Raw genomic sequence first — 23,357 nt, 5'->3', positions numbered from 1 at the left:
AAAAACAAATACGAAATAAAATAACACAGCGTTAGCAACAGCAACAAAATCAAGTTCACCTCGAGTGTATCAAATTTGTATAAAATTCATCAGTCAACAAATACGTCAGCTGGAAATATGTAGATGCTTGAAGCCACAAATCTTGTGTTATGCAAAACAGAGGAAGCACTGCGGTGGCCAAAGCCAACTTTAAAGATACAAAAATACACACTAAATGGCACGTACGAGTATGTTTCTCCATTTAAGTGTACCTGTTGAACTTATCGATTAGCGTATTTGTAGAAGCATTAATGATTTTCACTAATATTTCAGACATAAATCGGTCAGTAGTTTATGCATTCGATATGGCCATTTACTTTGGGCATGCTTTTCCCTCAAACGTACCACGAACATATATAAAATTATGATTATGTCTTTATACGCTTGTAGACAAAATGTTTAATGATTCTCTATTATTCGGTACGCTGGTAACCATAGCCTTATGCATTCATTAGTTTTTGGTTAGTAGTTTTGACTATAAAAGCAATAATGTTTTCAGTGATCAAGTCTGCATGCTTGCAGTTATCACGACTTCTGAATCAGGTTTTTAAGCTACTTATGTTTTTGAAGTTGTGGGCGTAATTATAATATATTGATTTACCGTTCTGTAGTATGTGTGCGTTATTAAAAAAAACCCCATTTTGCGACTATTGAAAAACAAAAAACCTGATCCAATTTAATTTAAAACATAAACATTCCAATTAATATAAGTTTTCAGGTTTATACTCGGAATATTGTGGATAGTATTACTACTACTATAATTAAATTTTATATACATATAGTTTATTTTGGTTTTAGTAGTAGTTGTAGTTTGTAGATTTTTATCGTTTGTATTTCGGAAGGTAATTTATGAATATCTTAATAACAAAGTGACATGAAATCACAAAGGATAAAGTTTTTGAATTAACAAAGATGGGTTTGCGGAGTCAAAAGCCTTATAAAAGTCTGTGTTAATTACTCTGTAATATTTACTTTGCATACTTTTCGACAGATTGACTGAACAATATTGGCTGCATACATTTAGGCTGACAATGTTTAAGTAATATTCTTGTCTACATGGAAATGGACATAAACAACATACTAATGAGCTTCGAAATAAAGACAACGAACTGTAACAATGCAGCTTTTTTTTAACTTTTTGCTATAATAAAACCAAAGGAACTTGTTTATAATTTACTAATTGTATCATTTATTTCATTAGATCGTTTTTTTTGTAATCGTTGTGCAGTTTACTTAACAGTTAAACGCAAATTCGTACACTTACTACACAGAATTATAGGACTATGTCAAACTAAAAGCGAATACATACATATATTCAAATTATTAACAGGCACACAGTTATATAAACTTAATAAACATACACAGACATACTTACGACTTGCTCGCACACATTCACAAATTTCTAATATAAATCTTAACTACTTGTCATCCAGCTGGAGGATGACATCTTTTAGTTGTGGCGGTTGAATGACAACAGAATTATGTATATAAAAAATGTACTTAGTTTGTAGGACTAAAGTATATTTACGATATAAACTAACGTTAGACATGATCTCTACATATATATACAGTTCAAAACTAGAAGATACACTTTGCATATGGGCATAGTTCGCGTAATTCGTAGCTTAAAGTTTAAAGGATCTGCTCTCAATCAAGTATACAGATTCAGATACATTTATTTTGGATGCAACAAGTCTTTTTGAATGTGAATGTTTCGTTCCCGTTTTGAGGCCTGGCCACGGTTAAAGCAGTTAACAAATGACAGCTTACAACTCCGTCGAGTATTCTTCGGGATTAATGTTGAACTTGCGCCAACAGATGTGGTCGCCAGCAGCGGCGGACGTAGGCGGAGGTAGCTTGTGATTGTTAACATTCACCACAGAGCTCGCCGAGCGCTTGATATGACTGTTGGGCGGCTGTGGAGCCGGCGCCGGCGCCAAGCATCCCGTCGAGCGGCCCAAAGGATTACGGGACATGGCATTGCCATTGATCTTGCCATTACCATAGGTAATGGACTCATTGGAAGGCGAGATCTCAATGCGTGTCGCATGACTGCCACTGCCGCCATCCGAAAGCCGCCGGATATAAACCACTTCGCGGTGCTTCTCCACCGTCGTCGGCCCCGGTGGCGGCCCTCGGGCCAATGTCTGTGGCTGCGCTGTTTGACGGGCACGCTGAGAGTATCTCAGCGGTTTCCCATCGCTGGCTTGGAATGGCACGTACTGCTGTGTACTGATGCCTGGGAACTTGTCCACACTGATGTCCTCCTCGATGGCCGAGTCACCGAACATGGAACCACTATAGTTGGGCGAACTGTTGCCCGGCGTGGAGGATTTCCAGTGCGTTTGTTGCGTCTGCTGCTGCAGCTGCTGCTGATGGGTAATTGTCTGGCCATTTGTGGCCAACTTCTGAGCCGTAGAGTACTGACCCTTCTTGATGGAATGCGTGTAATCTCGCGTACCACGGCGACGTAGTGTAAAATCACGTCGTCCTGTATCCTGGCAGACGGAACGCCATTGCTTCCAGGAGTGACGAGCCAGCGGATCGGCCGGACCCCATTCTTTTGCCGGCTTCGAGGCCTCACAGATCATGCCAAAGAAATTGTACTCCACCTGGCGGAAGATCTGTACACAGGCAATAATGAGAATCACTGCCAACGCGAAGAGGATTGGCGCCCAGCGCGGCAAGTAGCCCGCAAGGAGATCATACTGATCATCGTCGGCACACCACCAAACCAGTATGCCTGTGAGAATTGCCGGACAGCTGCACCACAGCCACATCCAGCCTCGGAAAATGGGCCTTCCTATGGAGAATTCCAAATCCGTGTAGATATTCTTGGCTCCATAGATCCACGTAATGGCAATCAGCTCGAATACTAGCGCCGTCACGATCAGAGTGCCCACAACTCGTGAGTCTAGGACACGCGCTATGAGGAACTTGGGCGCGGCAAAGGACATGACGGCAACCACCAGAGCAATCAGACAAATCACATAGTTGGGCCTGCGAGGAACAAGTCGAGTCGACGTATAGACGGCAACGGTGATGGAGACGAGCGCGGAGAGGATAATCAGCGCATAGATGAGCGAAGGAATAAGATGACGCAGTAGCTCACTCTCCGACTGGGCGCCGTACAAAACACGATCATAGATGGCAGTCAGTGGCTTTAGCTCATCCATCAGTTGATAGCTATTTGAGGAGAAATCAAACTGAACCATGAACAGCGTTACGGCGATGGCATTGATCAGCAGATTAAAGCATAGATAGACGACAGAGGTGCGCACGGCATCACCCTTGTACAGGAACTTCCCCGTCACCATTGGCATCGCACCGAAGCCGCAGTTAACCGAGAAGAGCACTTGTATGAGTGCATTAAACCAAATGTTGCTCTCGGCCAGCAGTGAGCTGTCGAACGCCCACAGTTCGGGAAAGTAGTGGCGGGAGAAGGAGTAGCGCACCTCCCAGCCAGTCAAGGCGCACAGCAGACCCAATGCTGCCAGGCCATAGACGAACAGACTACGCCGCAGAATCTTTCCATTGTGAGTGCTACAAATAGATTAAAGATTACAAACTATTTAGTAAATTGTGCTTTTCATACGTACCACAACATGACCACTATCCAAAGGCCAATTAAGCCAGCTGCCAGCAGGCCAAAATAGAGTGGATTGCGCCAAAACGGCGTCAGAAAGGTCTGCTGCAGGCACTCTTGTCCACTGTTGCCTGTCACTGTATAGCCGTGCTGCAAACATAATTAAATTAATTTACTCGTTTATGAAGATTAATCCAAGATATTTACCAAGTTAAGCTTCAGGTTGCCCACGCATTCGCGAAAGGGTATCCCATTGGAGACGAACATCCCTATATAGGCCAGTGCAAGCACGGCCTGCAGTGATATCCAGATTGCCGAAACCCACGAGGCAAAGCGACTTATTATGCTGGCTCCTGTAAAGAGTGCGAATTCAATAAATAAATATAAATACAATTTAATACAAAAATCTAATTTTTGGTCTTGAATTTTAGAATGTCTTCAAATCGTCTTTCAAAATTGATTTGCAGTATTAATCCAGATGCCAAACTATTACGACCAATGTATTACTTTTGAAAATCGGTCAAGTTTTCGCTATGCGAATTTCATGTTTAGACTTGGTTATAAATTGCATATTGATTTAAGCAGGTTAATGTGTTGGTGGCCATACACATAATTATAATTAAGAAAGTACCTGTAACAGTTCAAGGCAAATAACAAATATTAACCAAAACCAAAACGCATAAGTATAATAATATTAATGGTAAAAAAGGGCGATACAACTAGACATTCCAGCAGCACCCAGCAATATGTGTTGTATTTTACTGAGGTCTTTTTTCGAAGGTGTTGTGTCGTAATTTGCAGTTTTTCCTTTTTGCCATTATTAGTAATGTTGTTGCACTTTTCTTGAATATCTTTGGTTTTTCGTTTGTTTTGGTTTATACTTTTGTTCATTTAGAATTTGCCTTAAACGTCTCTATGGTTAGTTTTTGTGGACGCGCCCGAGTCAGCCTTTTCCGCAAGGCTTTGGGGGGCCGACTTGACCAGTTGCCTCCAGCACACAACTGCTACGGGAGACACAAAGGAGAGGGATAGACATCCCACACATTGGGGGTGCCTCTTCTCCTCTGTGAGAGCGATGTTGTTGTTGTTTGCTTCGTTGTAGTAGTTTGCTCCTGGAGTATGACGAAGAAGGGGTAAGCCCGCCCCGGTTTGGGACCCCCTCTCTTCACAGTCGAGCCAGCCCGATTAGATTGGGCCGGACCTTGGCGCGTCAGCGATTTCACGAACGGGACACACACACCAATGCAGTTTTTTGTAGTTTTAATGTTTTTTTTTGTTATTTTTTCAGAGATTTTTTTGTCGTCCTGATAACACACGATGATTTTATAACCTAGGTTCACATTTAAGTTGCATTTTTTTTAGTGTTTTTATGTTTGGTTTTTTAGTTTTTTTGTTTGCATTGGATATACTTTTTGGTCTGATAATTTTTTGTTTGTCTTTGATTTATCTTTGCGATTCGTGATTTCTTGTTTTAGATTTTTGTTGTATTCGTTTTTTTTATATAGTTGTGTTTTATATTTTGCATAATTCTTGCTTGATTTGCTTTGGATTTTTGCTTCAGAGAATGACGACGAAAGTTGGCCAGCGAGTGATATTGTTTTTCAATCGTAAATTTCTGCGTTGTAACCCAAAGTGGACACAATTTCTGAGTTTGCGGGTAATAGGAACGGGATGTGTCCAACCGTCTTTTACTGCTGGAATGCACGACCGCCCCAACCAACAGAGTATGCTATGCGCTATTTATGTTGCAACTAGCCGAATTGCAATTTGGGAATTCCAATGCGACGGAAGTGCAATCCTTGCAGACACTGCACAGCTTTTATTTAAAGCTTTGTCCTGCAAACTCGCTGCACTAAAACAGCTTTTGCTTCCCCAACACACAAATGCAGACAGAGAGGGTTGCTTGCTACCACCTGTTGCACACACACACAGACACACATAAACAATTTACAAGTGTTTGTTGTCGCTTACCTTTGAATATGGGCGAGGCTCGCCAAGTGTGCGCCGCCCCCTGGCCCAGAAACTGTCCCACAGATATCTCGAGTAGTATCATGGGCAGACCGACTAGAAACAGCAGCACCACATACGGCAACAGGTATGCCGAACCGTAGCGATCCAGTTCACGTGGGAAGCGCACCACATTCGCAAAGCTGACGTTCAAGCAAATGCACAGCACAAGGCCACGAAACACCGAGCATTTTGTCTGGTGGGAGAAAGAGTGATAAAGAAAGATAGATAAAGAGAGAGAGAGAGAGAGAGAGAGAGTACATTAGTCAAAAATTAGTATTGATAAAGACAGATGTCACACACGGTTGCCACATCCGCTGGCAATTGAAACACCCACATTACAACAGTCATTTCCGCCACTTCCGCTTTGCGACTTGTGTAACTTTGTGTCTATTTATTTACTTTCGGTTAACAATTTTGCTTGATGTTTATTTGTTTTATGGCTACTACCATTTCGCACAACTTCCCATTTGGGTTCTTATATTTATCTATCGCGTAATGAGCAGCAAAAGAAAGTATGGCCCATTACGAAGGTCTCCAAATGCTGACGCCTGAGAAATGTGCCGCATAAGCTCATTAGATGCGGAGCAAAAAACACTCAACAACAATAGCAGTAAATACTTTCAAAACCAAAAAGGCAAAGGAGAAAAAAAAACTTAACAGCTCAAAGCCAAAGCAAAAATCACAAAACACTAAATAAAAAATCGCTTGCCACTGGAACGCTTTTAAGTGAAATTCATTCAAGAGAGCGCAAACAGTCAAGCTCAGGACGGACAGACAGACTTGGCGCCCAAGAAAACGCAGTTAATAAAGCGAAAACCGCACAGTGAAAATGTAAACAAAAGCCAAACGCCAAACGCCCCAACCTCAAGCAAGCGTATATTTATTGGTGCGATTGGCAGTTATGGTTAATATTTAATATGCCTGTAATCATATAATACCATGTGCCATATGAAGCATACAACTGATACTACCATTAAACAAACCAAGCGTTAAGCAACTGTTAATTTTACACGATTTTCAGATTCAGTTTTGCATATGTGAATATCTGTTATCTTGGCACTTACTTTGCGATAATATCTGAAGGGCACATCCTCATGCACAACATACAGATAGTCGGCTAGATATTTTGTTGTTGGTATTTCCATCTTTGGACAGATTTTGTATTGCTTATACGTGCAGTAGAATTTGTCATTTTCTTGCATTTGTTATATTTTGCATATAATTTACGGAGATTTGCTTTTTAATTTCAATTTTATGAAATTTATTTCGATATCTATGAGAATCGAACATTAAATAAATAAACTACAATCGGTTTAAGCTTTTGTATTGTTTTATAACAAGTTGTGGTGGAATCTGTTGTTGTATTAAGCACTTATTCAATTAAGTTCACTTATGTTTAAGTTAAAAACTTTTGTTTATTTTTTCATGCAAATTTCAGAGTCAACTTTTTACATTTAAATTTTCGCCGTTTATTTCAGTGGAATATCGTATATGTCACAACAATAAAAAAAAAAACTAAGAAACAAAAAAGGCGCTGGCTTTAAGAAATAACAGAAAATACAGTAAATAAACACAATATGTATATAATATATATATTATATATTTATATATATATGTGGAACAAGTTATCACGTTTCGACGAGGACGCTTTAAATATTAATTGGCAACACCTTCAATGCTCAGCCCTGAACTGCTTATTGAATATCTTTTTTGAATTGCCAACGGCGACGTCAGCGTATCAGAGCCATCGACTCATATATCAACGATTTCTGGTGGTGCTGCTGCTGCTTTAACTTTAACTTGGCCAAAAGTAGTGATGCCGACGCGTGCTGGTTCCGTAAACGAAGACGGGCGGCAGAGACTGTCATTAGATATGGATGGAAAACATGAGCATGAGCAGACAAGCGCGACACACACGGCGTATGCGTAATGCTGCTGAAATGCAGCAATCGATCGGCAAATAAATTTCGCACTCGTATCCACTGTGGCAATTGTGAATTGGTTACGCGTTGCGAGCACCACTCGTCACCGGAGCAGCGTTCACATGCGACTGGGCCAACCGACACCCAAAACGAAATGTACATCGATCGATGGAAAATCGGAATGAGAAAACGAAACGAGTTTTTCATTAATAACTGAGCTAGCTATTTGATTTTCCTCTTGCGACCGGTAGAAATATATTCGAAATCGCAGACGCTTTTCATCGCGGCACTCACAAACTGGGATCTGTGCCTTGGGGCTTGCGGGGAAACAGAGAGACTCTGTGAGATTGGAGACTTGCAAGACTTCAAGACTGACACTGGGGGCGAACACACGAAGCGTGCGAGCGAGCTGAACTGAACTGCTCTCTCATTAATGCAGAACTGACTCCGGCTGGGCGGCCGCCAAGTCTCTAAAGCGTGTGGCTTTCTATGCACAGTCACTGCGCAAAGTTAGCGTCCCAGCGCCGACACCGAAGCCGAACCGACCAAAACCGAACAATGCGCTTGCACCGCATGTGCTTAAACAGTGTGCGCGAATAGTTAACTGCTGCCATATGGTACGCCTCACTGCTTCTTCTCCGAAGGCAGTTCTATGTATGCGTTAACTAACAACGAAATGTATTTGATACATTTTACCGCATCTTCTTGAGCACATTTTTATGTTTATATTTCTGTTATCTGTAGATACGGGTTCGTTTTTCACTCTTGGAACGCCCACAAGCTGCGACTGCGACTGCGACTGCGACTGTGATTTAAAATTAAATTGAAAATTCTGAGAGACGCTGTGACGTTTCCCATATCGTGAGCATAATTAACTCGTATGCTTTATTTGTGGGCAACGGGGCAGCAGAGCAGCATGAAGTGGGCTAGAATAATGTGAAGGCGAAGAAGAGAAAACCCGTCCATTAGTCTTTTGGTTTGGTTTTTGTTGCCACCACTGCGTCTACTTCACACAGTTAAATTAAATTTCATTTTAACACGTTCTAAGCAGCACAGTATAATTTCATAATATTATAATTATTATGTAAGCATGCGAGCGAAACTGGATCGCATCGAGAGACTCGAACTCAAACTCAAACTAAAACTCGAACTCGCACTGAACCCGATAGCAAGCCTTATTGTCTGGGCACATAATTAGCAACACTCACTGTGCTCCGCAATAACAACAATAAATGATTTCTGGCCAGCTCTGTTATGTGCGCGTTAATAGAAAATAAAAATATTATTTCTGACGCACACACGATCTCAAGTCGAATAACAACAACAAGAAACAACGATAATCACAACTAATGTGCTGGACATTTGGCATTACTCAGGCCTTTAATGTTAAGTTAAGCACGGAAATTCATATATACATCAATAGTTTATTGGCTCTCTGTTAACTGATCGAGGCACTGACCATAAGCGAATCTTGCAACGGAAATGTCGACCCATTGTACATTCGAAATATTGATGGATTGGCTTGAACACCGCTGAGAGCGTGACTTTCCCGAATTTTTTAAGTATATTTGATAAGCATTAATTGAGCTTCACTTGATGAACATAATACCCTGGATTTGAGAAATTAGTTTCAAGTTTCATACATATCGAGTACAAATCTGTGCTATAAAAATGTTTGCTTCATATATTTCAGATTACTACTTATATTTTTCTTAGATTATAAAATAAAGTCGCTGCAAGAATCGCATTCACAGGGTATTTTCTAGTTGCTCATTCTTTAATTCTGTACGCTGTCAGGTTTGCTTTTTTATTGAGGCAAATAGAATTCTTACTTTTTGCCTTGCGTTTAGCATTCATAATTGCTTTATTTTCATAAGCATTTTGGTGGCTGGTGTGCCTGGCATTTCAAATGGTCAAAGTGGCCGTTAAAATTTTTGCTTCATTTGAAAATAATATGAGGCCACAACGAGGCGGCAAAAGGGAAGAGCGCAACTCTTTCAGGCCAATTATAAACTGAGTGGAAGGCAGCTGAAAGTTGCCTATAAATATACCCATTCTTTAGTTTTTCAAAGTTTTCTATGTAGAATTAATTTCGAATGCGATTTCATATATGTAAGTTTAATTCCGCTTTCATTATGATAGTAGTTGTGGCCTATCAGTAGCAGATTTGTAGCTTTTCTCATTTACAACAATTATAATTTAATAGCGTCTGTCAATTGTTGAAGCTCGACACGAAATTGGAGTGTGAAAATGCGTTCACAATGCCACTGAAGCGGAGGCTGTTGCCACAAAAGGTGCCTGCAAATCTTTTGTCAACAGATTGAATAAGAGACGCATACAATTGTAAACGCGGACAATCGCATTGTTGGAGCACTTGTTACTCGGCTGGCGAATGTTGTAAAGTGTTGAAGTCTAGTGTAGTAAGGGGATGCATCTTGGGGGCACTGGAGCATTGCAGTTTGTCTGTCTGTTTGTCTGTCTGACTGACTGACTGTCTGACTGACCGTCTGACTGCCTTATTTGGGACAGAGGGCCTATTGTTTTTCGGTTGATGTCTCGTCTCTAATCATTGTGGCAAGTGAAAGGAATTGAAATCATGAAGCCATATAGCTGCCAAATCGCTAACTAGCCCACAGTGCTCCGTTACACCCAACCCGGTAGCGCAGTGTTGCGTTGCGCTGGTTGCCCAACTGTCGTCATCTTCGAGCTCTGGATTCTGTGAAACGCGCCCTCAAATGTGTATAACAATTCTTCTGGTCAAACACAGTGCCCACTATTGGCCACTTTCACTGCGCCAAGCTGCTTTCCACAAGTCTTGTTCGTTCATGCAATTCTAATAACCGCCAATTATCATATTGCTACCCACAATCACATTGAGTTGAGCCGGTTTTTTTTTCAATTTTATTTTAATACGATTCGCTTTAGTATTTATATCAATGCTCCAATGCAGCAAATGAAATGACGTCATCGCTTAAGCCAACAGACATACAATCAGTCAGTCAACCAGGCAGCGGGCGAATCTGTCCGTCATCATCTTTCCAATTGGGGCTGTGGCTCTTTTAACGCATTCAAAAACGTGCAACTTGCGTCGTCGAATTCGCACCGAAAGTCGATGCACATTTTTCGTTTTGTTGAACTTGTTAATCAGCGAATTGGAAACGAAAAGGCATAAGAGATGAAGTAACTGACACAAGTGTATGTATTCTGTCTGTGTGTGTGTTTCTGTTTGTATACACCCGCCTCACACACACACACACACATACATAGATAAATACACAAGCGACGGGGCGGCTGCTTGTTGTGGCAAGCAATATTGCAAATGAGTCCGCGTCCGAGTCTGGGACTATATACATTCAAATGCGCATACGAATAATTATTATATGATTGTGAATTTATGGCAAATATGCTCAGACGCTTCGCAATGCAGTATTTATTTTGAGTGCATGCTCGGAATGTATTCTATAATGCTTGTATTGGTAAACTTTTAAGATTTCTGCATACTGACATATGCATGTCTGTATGTGTACACAAAAGACTTAGGCAACAAACGCAGCTGCAACCCTGAGGTTATGCAGTGGTTTTTTGAATTGCTGCGTTACGATGACAAACTGTACAACATACTTTACGGCTTTTCTTTTTTAATTAGATACATAAATTCGAAGACAAAAATAACTGTTATAAGTGCTATTTAGCCTGTTTCAAAATTGTAATTTATTAGAAATACATTTGAATACTATTTTCTTATTATTTATTAAGGGAAAACACAAAATTAGTTTGTTGGTTTCAATATGTACTCATAAAGCGAACCATTTATAATTACAGATATTTACATTTTGTATAACAGTCAGAAGTTATCAGAGTGTATTTTTAGTTTAAGCAATCTAATTTCAAATTAAGGACACTCAAATTGAGAGAACTTAATTAAAACCAATTAGCAGCTTTTTGACACACATTCAATGTGCACTTAGCACTCATTTCAGCATACGAATTCATGAATGCAATTAACGCAAATTATAAAATGCCCCGCTAGACACTCACTCGAAAAGCAATTGGACGCCTCAGAGGCCAGTAGAAAAGTAATGAACGATGGCCAGTCTCAGAGTCGGTGTTAGTGTCCGAGTTCCAGCCCAACCCAACAGCCCGTGCCTCACTAACCCAAATAACGTTCCAACGGCATACTAACTAATGCCGAAACTAGTTTTTATGATGTTGTACAGACAACCCTATAAAGCAGGCGCATTAGGCCAACAGCAAATGAGCATTGGCAAAACAAAAAGTCAACCCGATTTCTGACAAACGAGTCCAAATTCATTGCAGATGTCAACAAAATGCTGTGCTATTTTTTCAGTTGTCAAGGCCCGCAGCAATCCACAGAAACTTTGAGAGGAACAAGTTTTTCTCCTCCGATCACTCGTAATCGACATCTTCGCACGACCAATAGCTCGACACGATAATAACAAACAAATAAGCACACACAAATAATATATAATAAGCGCGAAAATTAATGCATGAAAAAAACGCCGCTCACAGTGGGCAACATAAATCTACGGCCACGGAAGCTTACGATTAGATAAGCCGAAACAAAAGTGATTCATATCGCACGTAGCCCAACATCAAACTGATTATAGAGATCTTAGACGATCTTTGGCTCCCCGATTGATCGATTCGTCTACGAATCTTCTCCTCTGTTCCGGTCACGTATATTCCAAATTTTTTGCTCATTACTCAAACCGAGCAAAAATGTTGCACGTTGAGCAATTGATTCATTCATGAATAAGCTAAATACACCTCTGATAAGATACAATGAATGCGTGATTAGATAAAGCTATCAGATGAAATCTATTTTTTTGTGAACGTGAATATCTAATAAAATATATGTAAGAACCTAACAAATGAGCATTTAATAATATATTTGAACCTATTTGAATATTGTGTCTTACCTGTTGATTTGACTCATCTTCTGCGGCGGGCAGTAGCTTGGCATTGCTGGCCGTCGTAATGTTGTGCGCTGAATGCCCTGACGCCGAGGCAGAAACAGAGGAATAGTTCTTGGAGACGCCATCGTGCAGATGATCGTGCTCGTGGTAGCCCTGTATGTCTGTGAGGGTGTTGTTGCTTCCACTGAGCGTAATGATGCCGCTGGAGCTGATGCGTCCCGAGGTGGCTGTCGTGCGACCGCCACCACTGTCCACCACACTCGACACCGTCGAGATGCAGCTGCGTGTTGTCTGTGGCGAGGGTGTCACTCCGGGCAGTTCGGCGGCATCTGTTTTGGCACGTCGCATATTCAGCCAGGACATGCGCTGTGGCTGCCGGCGGTCCAGAGTTGCCGACGAATTGCTGACGACACCTCCTCCTGCTCCCCCTGGACCGCCAATGTAGACGCATGTGCGAGCTGAGGATGTATCGCTGCGTAGTCGCTGCTCCGCGTCGGGGCGTGGCAGTGTCGCCATGCCGCCGGATATTTGTTTATAGGTGAGCGTTGACGGGGGTTTGACACTTCTAGGCAGACTCAGCTGCTCGACGAGAGCCTCGTCGCTGGTGTGGCTCTTATAATTGTTGCTCATCGATCAGATCTGACAAAAACAATAGAGAGAAAGAGTGAGAGAGAGAAAAGAGGTGAGATTTTTGGCTGCTTATTAATGAGTTTATAAACCTAACCGGCTTTAATTCGCACGAAATCCACAACAAAAATCTGTTTCAACCTTTTTCAAAGGAAATGATTCATAGGTTAAGGTTTTTTTTTGTGTGGATTTCCTCTTAAACAACAATTTGCATGCGAATCGAATGCAAATTCGGCAGCGTTTGCAGAACAATAGGAGAAATACTATTAAACGACTGCATATTATCGAAAGTAAAAGAAAGTGAAAGGCACAATTCTGGGCACATCCCAACAATGGACAAAATTTGTTGTGTTATGTGTGATTATGACACTATTACTATGCCGGACTTTCATTGAGTTCTGTTTTTATTATACAACACAATAATATGTGGCAATAACTTCTCGAGCATTTTGCAAAATTTCACTGAACTAAATTCAGCTGTGTTTTAATTTACGTTTATCTCTGACGGGCGGTGAAAATATTGTCACAGACAGAAATACAGAAAGCAAATGAAAATAAAATAAAAAACTCGCAAACAATGTCGTAAAAACAGCTGTTTCAATACAAAACTGACACAAAGAACTTGGCTCAAGTTTCGAATATGTAATTTATATAAAACTGAAAGTATTTGTGCAAGACTTAGCTCGTTAAAATCATAGGGAAAAGTAGAATCATATAAACACATTAGGTTTAAGGCTTAAGCTAAAATATATGTGAAACAATTTTGTCAATGCTTTTAAGGTTTGCTAAAAGTGATTCGCTTTCCATATCAAAGACGTCATCTGTTTATATTTTTAGCGGCCTACCGTTGAGGGTTAATATCAACTTTGCATATAAATAATAAATGCAATTAATACGCATGTTTAAACAGCTTATACAAAATATAAATAAAGTCAAGAGCGTCATTGAATAACATTAGCGTGGCAACAATTTCGATGCGAGTGACTCAAATGATCGACTATCGTCTATCGAGAAAGGTTAAACAAGAGTTGTGTCATTATATTAATGACTGTGTTTTTGTTTGTTTTGCTTTTGTTGTTGCTCTTGGCAAACAAAAGGCAAGCATCTTATCGTCACGATGGCATACATTTTATCTTGCCACGATACTGGAAACAAGCACAGACAGGCACACAAACGCACAAACACACACACAGACTTACAAAGACAAAAAAAAACACAAACTAAATATTTATCAGCTCTTATCACAATCACTTGGAATGCACATTTTACAAAATAATTATGCATGCTTGCACAAATCAATGAGCTCAGCTCGAAAAGTTTATAGTCAAAACAACAGCAACGAGAGCAACAACAAAAACAACGGTCAACAGCATTTATCACGAGTTCGTTGCCACTGCTGACCACGAAACAGGCCAACAACAGCAACACCCACTTTGAATACGTATCTCAATCTTGAAAGCGTTTAATACAAATTTTAAGACTGCAATTGCCAGTTCAAAAAATGAAAAGAAAACAACACCAACAACCACACGATATATGTACATATGTATATGCAAACTTCACGTCATTTGTGCAAAATGTTTACGAGCTGAAGTCGGCACTCTTAACGCAAATTAAGGCACCAAAACGACGTCGCGTCGGTTACGGCTCTTTATTATTGAAAATGTTTATTTTTTCTTCTTTTTTTTTTTTTGCAGAAAGAAACGCGGCGCCGGCCAAAGCAACGATACAGATACAGATATAGGTATAGGTATAGGTATAGGTATAGAAACTGATATGAGTGCATATACCCAAACAGAAAAGCAACAGACAGACAGATACTTAAGTATATACTTCAGTTGAAGGGCCAGAATCGCTGGACCGTTGGCACTTGGGCAACTCAGTGTGTGGAACGGAATCGGAGACGAAGACGCATCCAGAGGTGGTGGCAACGAAATGTGGAATAAGGCGACACAGTGTTTGTGCCTGGAGTCAGGTTTGTAACTACTGCATCAAGTTGCAGGTTATTAACAGGTACGTAAAAATGCAGCATATACGTCATTACGAGCCAAAACCTAATTCTGACAACAGCCATTCTTTCGGTTGCTTTTCTTTGTGCACTCAAATTGAACGTCGACAGCTATAACAACTAATTCTACAAGAAAAAACGAAGTTTGACAATGTTGCTGCATTGTTGTAGACTCCTCGGCATGATAAAGGTTCTGACATGCCAGCACCACCTTTTACAGCAGCAGCAATAGCACCACCGCCACCACCAACGCCAACAGTCGCTAAGTCAGCGGCGCGTAACCACAACAAACTCGAACTCAAAACTCGGACCCGCATTCGAACTGGGCCCAAAGTCTGGAACTGAAAACTGTTGCCACTGCCAAGTTGAACGAACATTAACATGCCATTTAGCCCAAACTGCACTTGAGCTTGCCGGCAAAATTAAAGTGTTTTTTTTTTTGTTTGTTTGTTGCTTTGGTAATAAACCGAACCGAACTTTTTGCCCAACATTTAAATAGTTCTAGGAAAGATAGACAGGTGCCATAAAAAGCCAGAACTCATAGCATACAAACTCGATTAAAGTGTGTTTGGAAATATACAAAAAACTAGTAGTAGTCAATAGAATCACAGTATAATTAAGATTTCATGATATGCATTTTAATTTTCAAAAATTATATGCAAAATCAAGTTATCGAGTGATTCTTTTTAAATTAAAGAGAATATATGTTTTAGTCAGACCACCGAAACACAACTTAAAATAGTTTCCGACTGCCATTTGAACATGTGCGATCTCTGGCCAGCTGCCTGAACATATGCAGGAAGTAGCTCCATTAAAATGGCTTGACCTTTTAATAGAGCGAAAGTCCCACATTAAAGCATCATTAAGAGATTCTCGGGTGAGTGCCTGAACCTGAACTTATTCAACAAATGTCACAATGATGGAGCGTACACAATGTAAAAAAAAACCCCAAATGCGAGCTCAGTAAGTACATTTGAAATTCTAGCAGCAGTGTGTAATTAATGCCCGATTGTGTGACTAATTTCAAGATGCATTCGTTAAGCCACAGGCGCAGCAAATTTTAGCAATTTTTGTTTCGATTTGGAATAGTTTCTTATCCAAGTAAGTCCCGCCTAGAAATGAACAGCCAAAGTCAGCAGGCGCTCAAGCTGCCGGATAACTAAGTATATGTGTGTGTGTGTGTGTCTTAGCATCTGTATTTAGTTTTAATAATTGAAAGTCGTCGCTTGAAAAGAAAGGAAAGTAAAACTAGATGTGATTGTTTGTTCGTTTGTTTGTTTGTTTCTTCTTGCCGTTGTTTGTTGTTGATTTTACTGCTAAGCTGCGCCACGAACGAAAGTAAAAACAACAAATAGAAACAAGTTCAGCATAATGGTGCATAATACGAGTATGACTGTGCGTGGACTATGCGACCCAACTGGCACCTGCCAATCCACCAGATACATCAGCAACAAATGCAGGTGACTTGTCATTTCACAGTCGGCTTGACACACTTTTTGCTTTTGCTGCTGCTTCTGCTACTGCAGATGTTGCTGCTGCTGCTACTTTATAGATGCAAAAACAACCGATCGACCAGTTAGTTGATTATGTAAAATACTATGGTTAAGTCTGAAGACTAACGATGCCGTCTGTGCACTTGTAAACAAGACATGGGTAAAAGTATTTCTGTGTGTGTGAGTGTGTGTGTTTTGTATCGCGCTGATTGCTTTTTATTGATTGTTCAATCGAATGTAATTAAATGGGGGGCCAGTGGTGCAAATCTGTACACGACACGCCCCACAACAAGACGACAATAGCAACAAAAGACTCAACGCTTCAATGATTTCATTCCATTCCATTCATATACAAAACAAATTTTTCACATTTAGCAAGATATTTCTCAAATTGGCCCAGTGGCTTTATTTCACAACAACGGAGAGTTCCATCTTCATATCAAGCAACCGAAGCGAACACGTCGCGCAATTAAACCAAATTTAAATTGCATTTAGCACTTCGCCGTAATAAAGATCAAGGCAGATTATACAGCAACAACAAGCATTGCAAATTGAAGACATTCACATTTTTCTGGTTTTAATTGTACCTGATTTGCGTATATATCCAACGAAATATTTAACACTTTATAACTGTGTTAATAAAGTGCCCCATTCAAGCGCGAAACAGAATACAATTTGTACGTCTCTTACTCTCTGTCCTGTTGTTCATTTGTCAGTGGGTCAAGAGCATTAAGTTAAGCATTATTTCTGCACTTGGCAATTCAATCATTATGTGCAAACCGCAAGCCTAAACCTAAACAGCCTGAAGTTGAAGTTGAAGCTTGTCTAGTTATGATCGTAGTTAAAGTACCTACCAATGATTTGCATAAATATTTACTTCGTGCCGCCCTTGTTGCGTTTTAATTGCAGTCTTCCAGGCACACACTCAGACTCCGACTCACACCTGGCAATCATAATCTATGCAAACAATGCAAATCTCAAATCTCGCATCTGAGTTAAACGACAGCGCCTTTGACTTTGCTGTCTATCCATTTAACAAAAAGCATTCACACAATGGCAATTATCGAAATCATTAGCCACAAAAATGACCCCCTGCCCCATTCAAAACACCACAAATTGAACAAACAACGAACTCAAAGTCAATAGAATTGTGAAAAAAAAACAGCTAACAAGCACACGCGAGGCCAAAAAAAAGGCGTAGTAAAAGCAATTATTTATAGAAAACCGGCTGATAAAGAATAAAAAAATACACCTAAATAAAGCAAGTGTTCTGATGGAATCTTCTGTTAGTTATGTCATCATAAATTTAGTTACCATTTGAATAAATTGCAATTTATGCACAGTGTAATTTATTAATGAATAAATATTCACACATACATACACACACACTATTTATGTAGGTAATAAATCATAGATTGCACACTTCTGGTTTCAATAATATTCGGTGACTCCAGCTCTAACTGTAAAACGTAACACTGCACACAAAAAACTGGTAAGTGAAGCCGCGGTGCTCCATAAAACTCATCCGACAGACAACATTAAATGGGGTCTTTGGAAATGACGTCGCCTCATTTGCATTCAGGTTCTCCTCTGACGTTCATTCATGCACATTAAAACACCGCACTCGATGTCCGAAAATCAATTTCAATTCAATTGCGAAAAATTCCTGGAAATTACGTCGCAGCCGTTAATGTGTGTATGGTTTTTTTTTCGGGCTTTTCTGATATTCTCAGCAATTTCGATTCCCACTGAAATCGTATACGAAACATTCAAAACAAAACAATGCCCCGTCCAGGGTCTGGAGGAAAAAGACGCGACAACGACGAAAGATACGGAAAGACTGAAGCGAACTTAACTCACCTGAGCTCAGAGCTGAGCTACCTGTCAGGTAGTTAATGTGCATGTGTATGCGGTTGTGTGTGTGTGAGTGGTGTGTGGACATTGAGTGAGCAGAGCGGGCGTTCGTGTACATGAACCGTTTTACAACCTGATACGCCGCTGCAACACGTGTAACCGGCACACAGTATCTGTCTGCTACACAAGTGCTCAAGTATCTGATCTGGCGACTAGTAGCTGCGTTAATATCAGCGAAACATGCAAACTCTGTGCCAGCAAATATCCTCACACATCAAAATTAATGCTCGAACAAGCTACACACTAATATACAAATAAATACATACAATACATACATACATATATAGATGCGTACATCTGTATTTCATTGAGTAGAAAACCTTCAAATTGTGCGTTTCGGGTTTTTTTTTGTTGTTGTTGAATTTCTTCTTTTTTTCTTGGTTCCTGTCTGTTCCCAAAAGAAGCCGCACAAGCAAGAACGCAGAACAAAGTGCGCATAAACAGGAAATTAATCACTCGAGTGTGTATAATGCCGATACCTTTTCACATACATATATACAGATATTTAGATATATATTTGTACTTATTACTCTTTACCTGAACCGAGAAACTCAAGCCCCGGGGCTGGTTGGGCTAAGGTTGGAAGGTAAACAAAATGAAACAAACCGAAGCGTAGATACTTCATTAAGGTTTCGGGCAGAGAGAGAGATAAATTTACTTATAGCTGGCGAAATTTTCAAGGTCGCCGCACAAACGTTTTACAACTTCATTCGGTTCACGTTTCCACGTTTCACGTCGACGACAATGTGTAATTGAATTCCGTTTATTTTGACTTTTCGATTTTTCACACACAACAAACAACACACAATGCAAATGGGCAGGTAAGCAGCAGCCGCAGGTAATACTAATGAGTTCCTAGTTGGCGTTATAAATATTTTATGATGATTCAATGCGGCGAATTGCGATTATGTTTCGTTGGGATAAAGATTCTTTAAAGATGCTGTTGATGCTACTGCTGCTGATGCTGTTAGAGTTAACCGAGACGAGTTACTGGTTTCCTGCTCATTTCTAATTTTAAACCGACAACTCAACAATTATTATTGTTAATAATAATTCAAGCAGCACTAACATAGAACATTTGCCATAATTGATGACGATACCACTCAAACAATACATTTTTAATGCCCCAATAACATGCGAGTGTTTAGCAGTTTTTATTTGAAATCTTGCGTCTTTCGGAAATTCATCTTGCACGAATTTTTGCGTTAAAACACCCCAGTTTCATGCTTCCGCATAAAAATAATTATAGGATGTATATTAATCAAATAGGAAACTTTGACTTATTATTAATAAGTGACCCTCCTACAGCAATACATCTATGCGTGCCAAAACCACACAAATCCAGCTAACATGTTTTGGCTAACATATAAGAAATAGTCGTAGCAAGCTGGTCTACATATACATATGTATATATAATGTGAGACACGAGTCCGTCTTCCCATTCCACTCGCCGCTCGATCAGCTGCACGTTTTGCTGGCTGAAAAGAGACCAAACCAGCAGAAGCTGAAGCTGAAGCTGAAGTCGTGTCTGCTCCTCAGTTCTGCCGCCTGTCAGTTACCAAATTGAGTGCAACGCCATTTTCCGCAACATGCTTTAGTTTATTTCTTTTTTGTTGTTTTGTTTTGTTGCTTCTTGCCTTTTTGGCCACTTTCTAGCACAAGTCTAGCCATGGCAAAGAACTTCAGCTCCATGTTGTTGTTTATGTGTAAAGAGAGCCCAGAGGCCCAGAAGCGGCAAATTGCACCACTTTCAGGACGATCTGGTGTGTGCGAGTTGTGCAGCCAAAGAGGGGCATCATTATCATCATTACAACGACCATTATTTGCTGCAGTGTACCTTACCTTACCTTACTGACACCATAAACGGTCGCAAACAACTATTGCCTACAATCTGCCGAGTTACTTTCAGGCTAGTTTTGGCTTTCGGTTTAGGCATTAACACCCAACAGTTGCTACAGCCAGCCAGCCTGCCAGCCAGCCAGCCCTTCAGCACTAGCTACTTTTAATGGTCTTTGATTAATGCACTTGGTGCTGTTGTTTGACTAGTATTAGTTGTTGTCGTTGCTGCTGTTGTTGTTCACATGGCTTGAGAACACAACAATAAGATTCACTGCCCCAGACGCTGGGTGTATTATGTAGTGTCTATGCATATGCATACATATGTATATATATTTAGTTAGTTAGCACTTGCCGTAACTTTTCTCGCTTGCTTTTTAATTATATTTTTTTTTACTTTTTGTGACTCTTTGGAGGTGACTTCATTTTCTCAGCAGCTGTGACATGCAACCCGCTTAATTTCTATTATCGTATAACGCCATTGTTTTGAACAATGTGCACTCAGTGCACATTTCCACTGCATAATAAACTATACAAACAAACCATATTATACTCGTCTTTTTGTCCATATATGGCACACTTTGCACTGCATATGTTTTTAGGGGGTTTTTTTTTCTGATTACCAAATCCGAAAAATGTAAAAAAATACGTTAAGGCGTCACGTATGTACCATGTGCACTCAAATGCCAACTATTACTAAAAAAAAACTGCTGCCACCTGAAAATACACACACAATTTGGAGGTGCTCAGCGATTAGAGTAATCCAAGAACTTTCGTGGCTTTTAAGCTGACCAAAGCAAAACGATAACTAAACAACTCTTTTTAATTAGTCTAGTCGGTAAAAAAAAGAAAAACAACTACAAAAAACTGTATTTCAAATAGCGGTCACTAGCTTTCATATGCTGCAAAAGCTGTTGCGGCCCACTGCAGCTAGTAGTAAATGGGAATAGCAGACAAGTTGCAATGCCAAATGCAAAAAAGAAAAAAGAAAGAAAGAAAACGAAACGAGAACTAGTAAGAAAAGTTATTTATACAATTCGGAACACAAATTCTAAAGGCAAAACTTAAATTACTCAACTCAGGCGCAGTTCTCTCTGATCTCTCTCTCTCTCTCTCTCTCTCTCTCTCTCTCTCTCTCTCTCTCTCAAGCCTTACAAGCGCTAAGCCATAGTTAAGCAGCTCTGTAAGCAAGTGTATACAAAAATAAACTGCCACATTTTGCTGGCGGGGCTAACCTCAAGTAAACTTCAATACCCAGTTCTTTGGCTCAGCAATTGCCATAAAGTACACAACACAAAGGCTGAAAGAAAAGTGTCTGAAGAGCGAGCTCATGACTCAGTTCAAGCCCACGAAGAGCACTAATGGCCCTCAGAAGCTCCCAGCTAGCTAACAGTTGCCAGTTACCAACTCGCGTTCGTCTATTCTGAACAATGCAATATCTGAAATAGCGGCACACTGCATATATATCTATGTCTATATGTATATATTACGATAAGCAGACTAGCGAGAATTCACAGCGGATATTGCACAGTTTTAAAGCATTTCCCTTGTGGTCATAATATATATTTATATGATTGGGTATGAAAACAAAAGTAAATATTTTCAAGTCATATACTTTTGTCAACAATACTCAACAATAAATAAATGTAAGCAATCCTCAATTTGACACGATTAATAGAACGAACGTTAAAATTGAAATTGTTTTAAAAAATTGTTATCAGCTACTGAGAAAATTGCGATTTTTAACTGTCAATAAACAAAATTTAGTTTTGTTATGTAACAAAAATTAAAAAGGATTAATTATATTAATATATTTTGTATATTACAATGTTTTCTATAGATCATCTCAACATTTTCAAAAGCTTTTTGCCAGATCGTATTCACTTCGCTTAAACAAATAATGTAAATCATTGAAGAGTTTTGTATTTCAATTACCCAGTTTATTACACAATATATGTATGTATTTCATTATATCACGGAATCTCTTTCGAGTCTACTTTTTCATCATTATTTCAGCGCAATGCATTTTATTGACACCTAACCTTAAAGCTTTTAATTTGAAAATTTATTTTACACACACACACAGACACACAGTTTATTGAAGTTCTTTTATTTTTGTTACGTGGTAAGCAACTAATTAATGTTTATTGACCCGCAGGCGCGTAGCGGAAGTCAAAAAATGCATTTTCAACGGCAACATTGAACTTGGTTTTTGTTGTTGTTGTTGTTCGGCCAATCGCTAACTTGGACTTGGCAGCCCGCGGCTTATCAAGGTGGCCAGCTTTTAGCAAAAAAAACGTATGTATTGCTTAAAATACAGCTAAGGCAATAACAACAAAAACTGATGACCGCCAGAACAAACGAAGCTCAAAGAGCAGCGCAGACGGATAGAAAGAAGGAAAGGAAATACTACGTAGCTGCCGTTGTTGTTGTTGTTATTGTTGGTGTTGTTGCTGCCTACGTGCATTTGTATGCAAAGGAAAATATAAAAGAACATGAACAGGGAGCAGGCACACATACACACACACACAGACACAAAGAGCGTGTGCATAAAAAATGCAAAAGCAACAACAACAAAAACTTGTCGAACTGGTCGCTTACTTTATACTTTGTGTGCTGGGTACTCGGAGAAGAGGCAAAACGGTTACCTTTTAAACGCAAAGGATCGCAAGCTGTAGGAGGGACGCGTGCGGGTGCTAGGGGAGGCCTTTAGAACACCAGGCCAGGCACAGACAGTCAGACAATAAGTATATGCACCCGGTTTGCTTGCCAATTTATTTGCGATCGTTGCGGCTTTTTGAATTAGCTTTAGCATATCACACACTCACACACACAAATACTACTCACACACGCAAGCGCAGCGAGCGTCGACACAAGAGTTTCAAATATAAAAAGCGAAAATAAGCTCAGCGCGCACAAACGAAACATCCGCACGAAACGAAGCGCGCAAATTGACTGAGCGGAGAAAAAGCTGGTCTCCGAGCA

The 23,357-nt window shown here is 40.0% G+C and overlaps 1 protein-coding gene and 2 long non-coding RNA genes across 6 annotated transcripts; 2 read left to right on the top strand and 1 right to left on the bottom strand.

Annotated features, from left to right (window-relative positions):
* Positions 1–1,211: 1,211 nt before the first annotated feature.
* On the bottom strand, positions 1,212–23,293 carry LOC6558322 (sodium-dependent nutrient amino acid transporter 1). 4 transcript variants are annotated; one of them, XM_032742272.2, is made up of 6 exons: positions 22,974–23,293; positions 12,498–13,133; positions 5,597–5,828; positions 3,833–3,978; positions 3,639–3,775; positions 1,212–3,582 (listed from the first exon to the last, which is right to left on the bottom strand). In XM_032742272.2, the coding sequence occupies exons 2-6, from the start codon at positions 13,122–13,124 to the stop codon at positions 1,806–1,808; spliced, it is 2,919 nt and encodes a 972-aa protein (XP_032598163.1). In that variant the 5' UTR covers positions 13,125–13,133; positions 22,974–23,293; the 3' UTR covers positions 1,212–1,805. The 4 variants fall into 4 exon arrangements, with proteins under 4 accessions (XP_032598163.1, XP_032598160.1, XP_032598166.1 ...); XM_032742269.2 differs by having other exon boundaries at positions 23,021–23,292; XM_032742275.2 differs by having other exon boundaries at positions 23,220–23,274.
* Positions 14,836–15,617, top strand: LOC116806178. The gene is made up of 2 exons (XR_004365561.2): positions 14,836–15,134; positions 15,192–15,617. It is a non-coding gene; the product is annotated as an uncharacterized LOC116806178 (long non-coding RNA).
* On the top strand, positions 18,008–18,816 carry LOC116806181. The gene is made up of 2 exons (XR_004365562.1): positions 18,008–18,114; positions 18,205–18,816. It is a non-coding gene; the product is annotated as an uncharacterized LOC116806181 (long non-coding RNA).
* Positions 23,294–23,357: the final 64 nt, after the last annotated feature.

The sequence above is a fragment of the Drosophila grimshawi genome, unplaced genomic scaffold, assembly GCF_018153295.1.
Source record: "Drosophila grimshawi isolate 15287-2541.00 unplaced genomic scaffold, ASM1815329v1 contig_44, whole genome shotgun sequence".
Classification (NCBI taxonomy): domain Eukaryota; kingdom Metazoa; phylum Arthropoda; class Insecta; order Diptera; family Drosophilidae; genus Drosophila; species Drosophila grimshawi.
The sequence above is the reverse complement of the archived record's forward strand: the minus strand, read 5'-3'. Positions and strand labels throughout refer to the sequence as shown.

Coding starts and splice junctions, on each gene's coding strand:
- LOC6558322 (XM_032742272.2), bottom strand. CDS start 13,124: ATGAGCAACAATTATAAGAGCCACACCAGCGACGAGGCTCTCGTCGAG. Junction 3,979..5,596: donor AGCCTCGCCCATATTCAAAG/GTAAGCGACAAC, acceptor CACTCTTTACAG/GAGCCAGCATAATAAGTCGC. Junction 3,776..3,832: donor GCAACCTGAAGCTTAACTTG/GTAAATATCTTG, acceptor TTATGTTTGCAG/CACGGCTATACAGTGACAGG.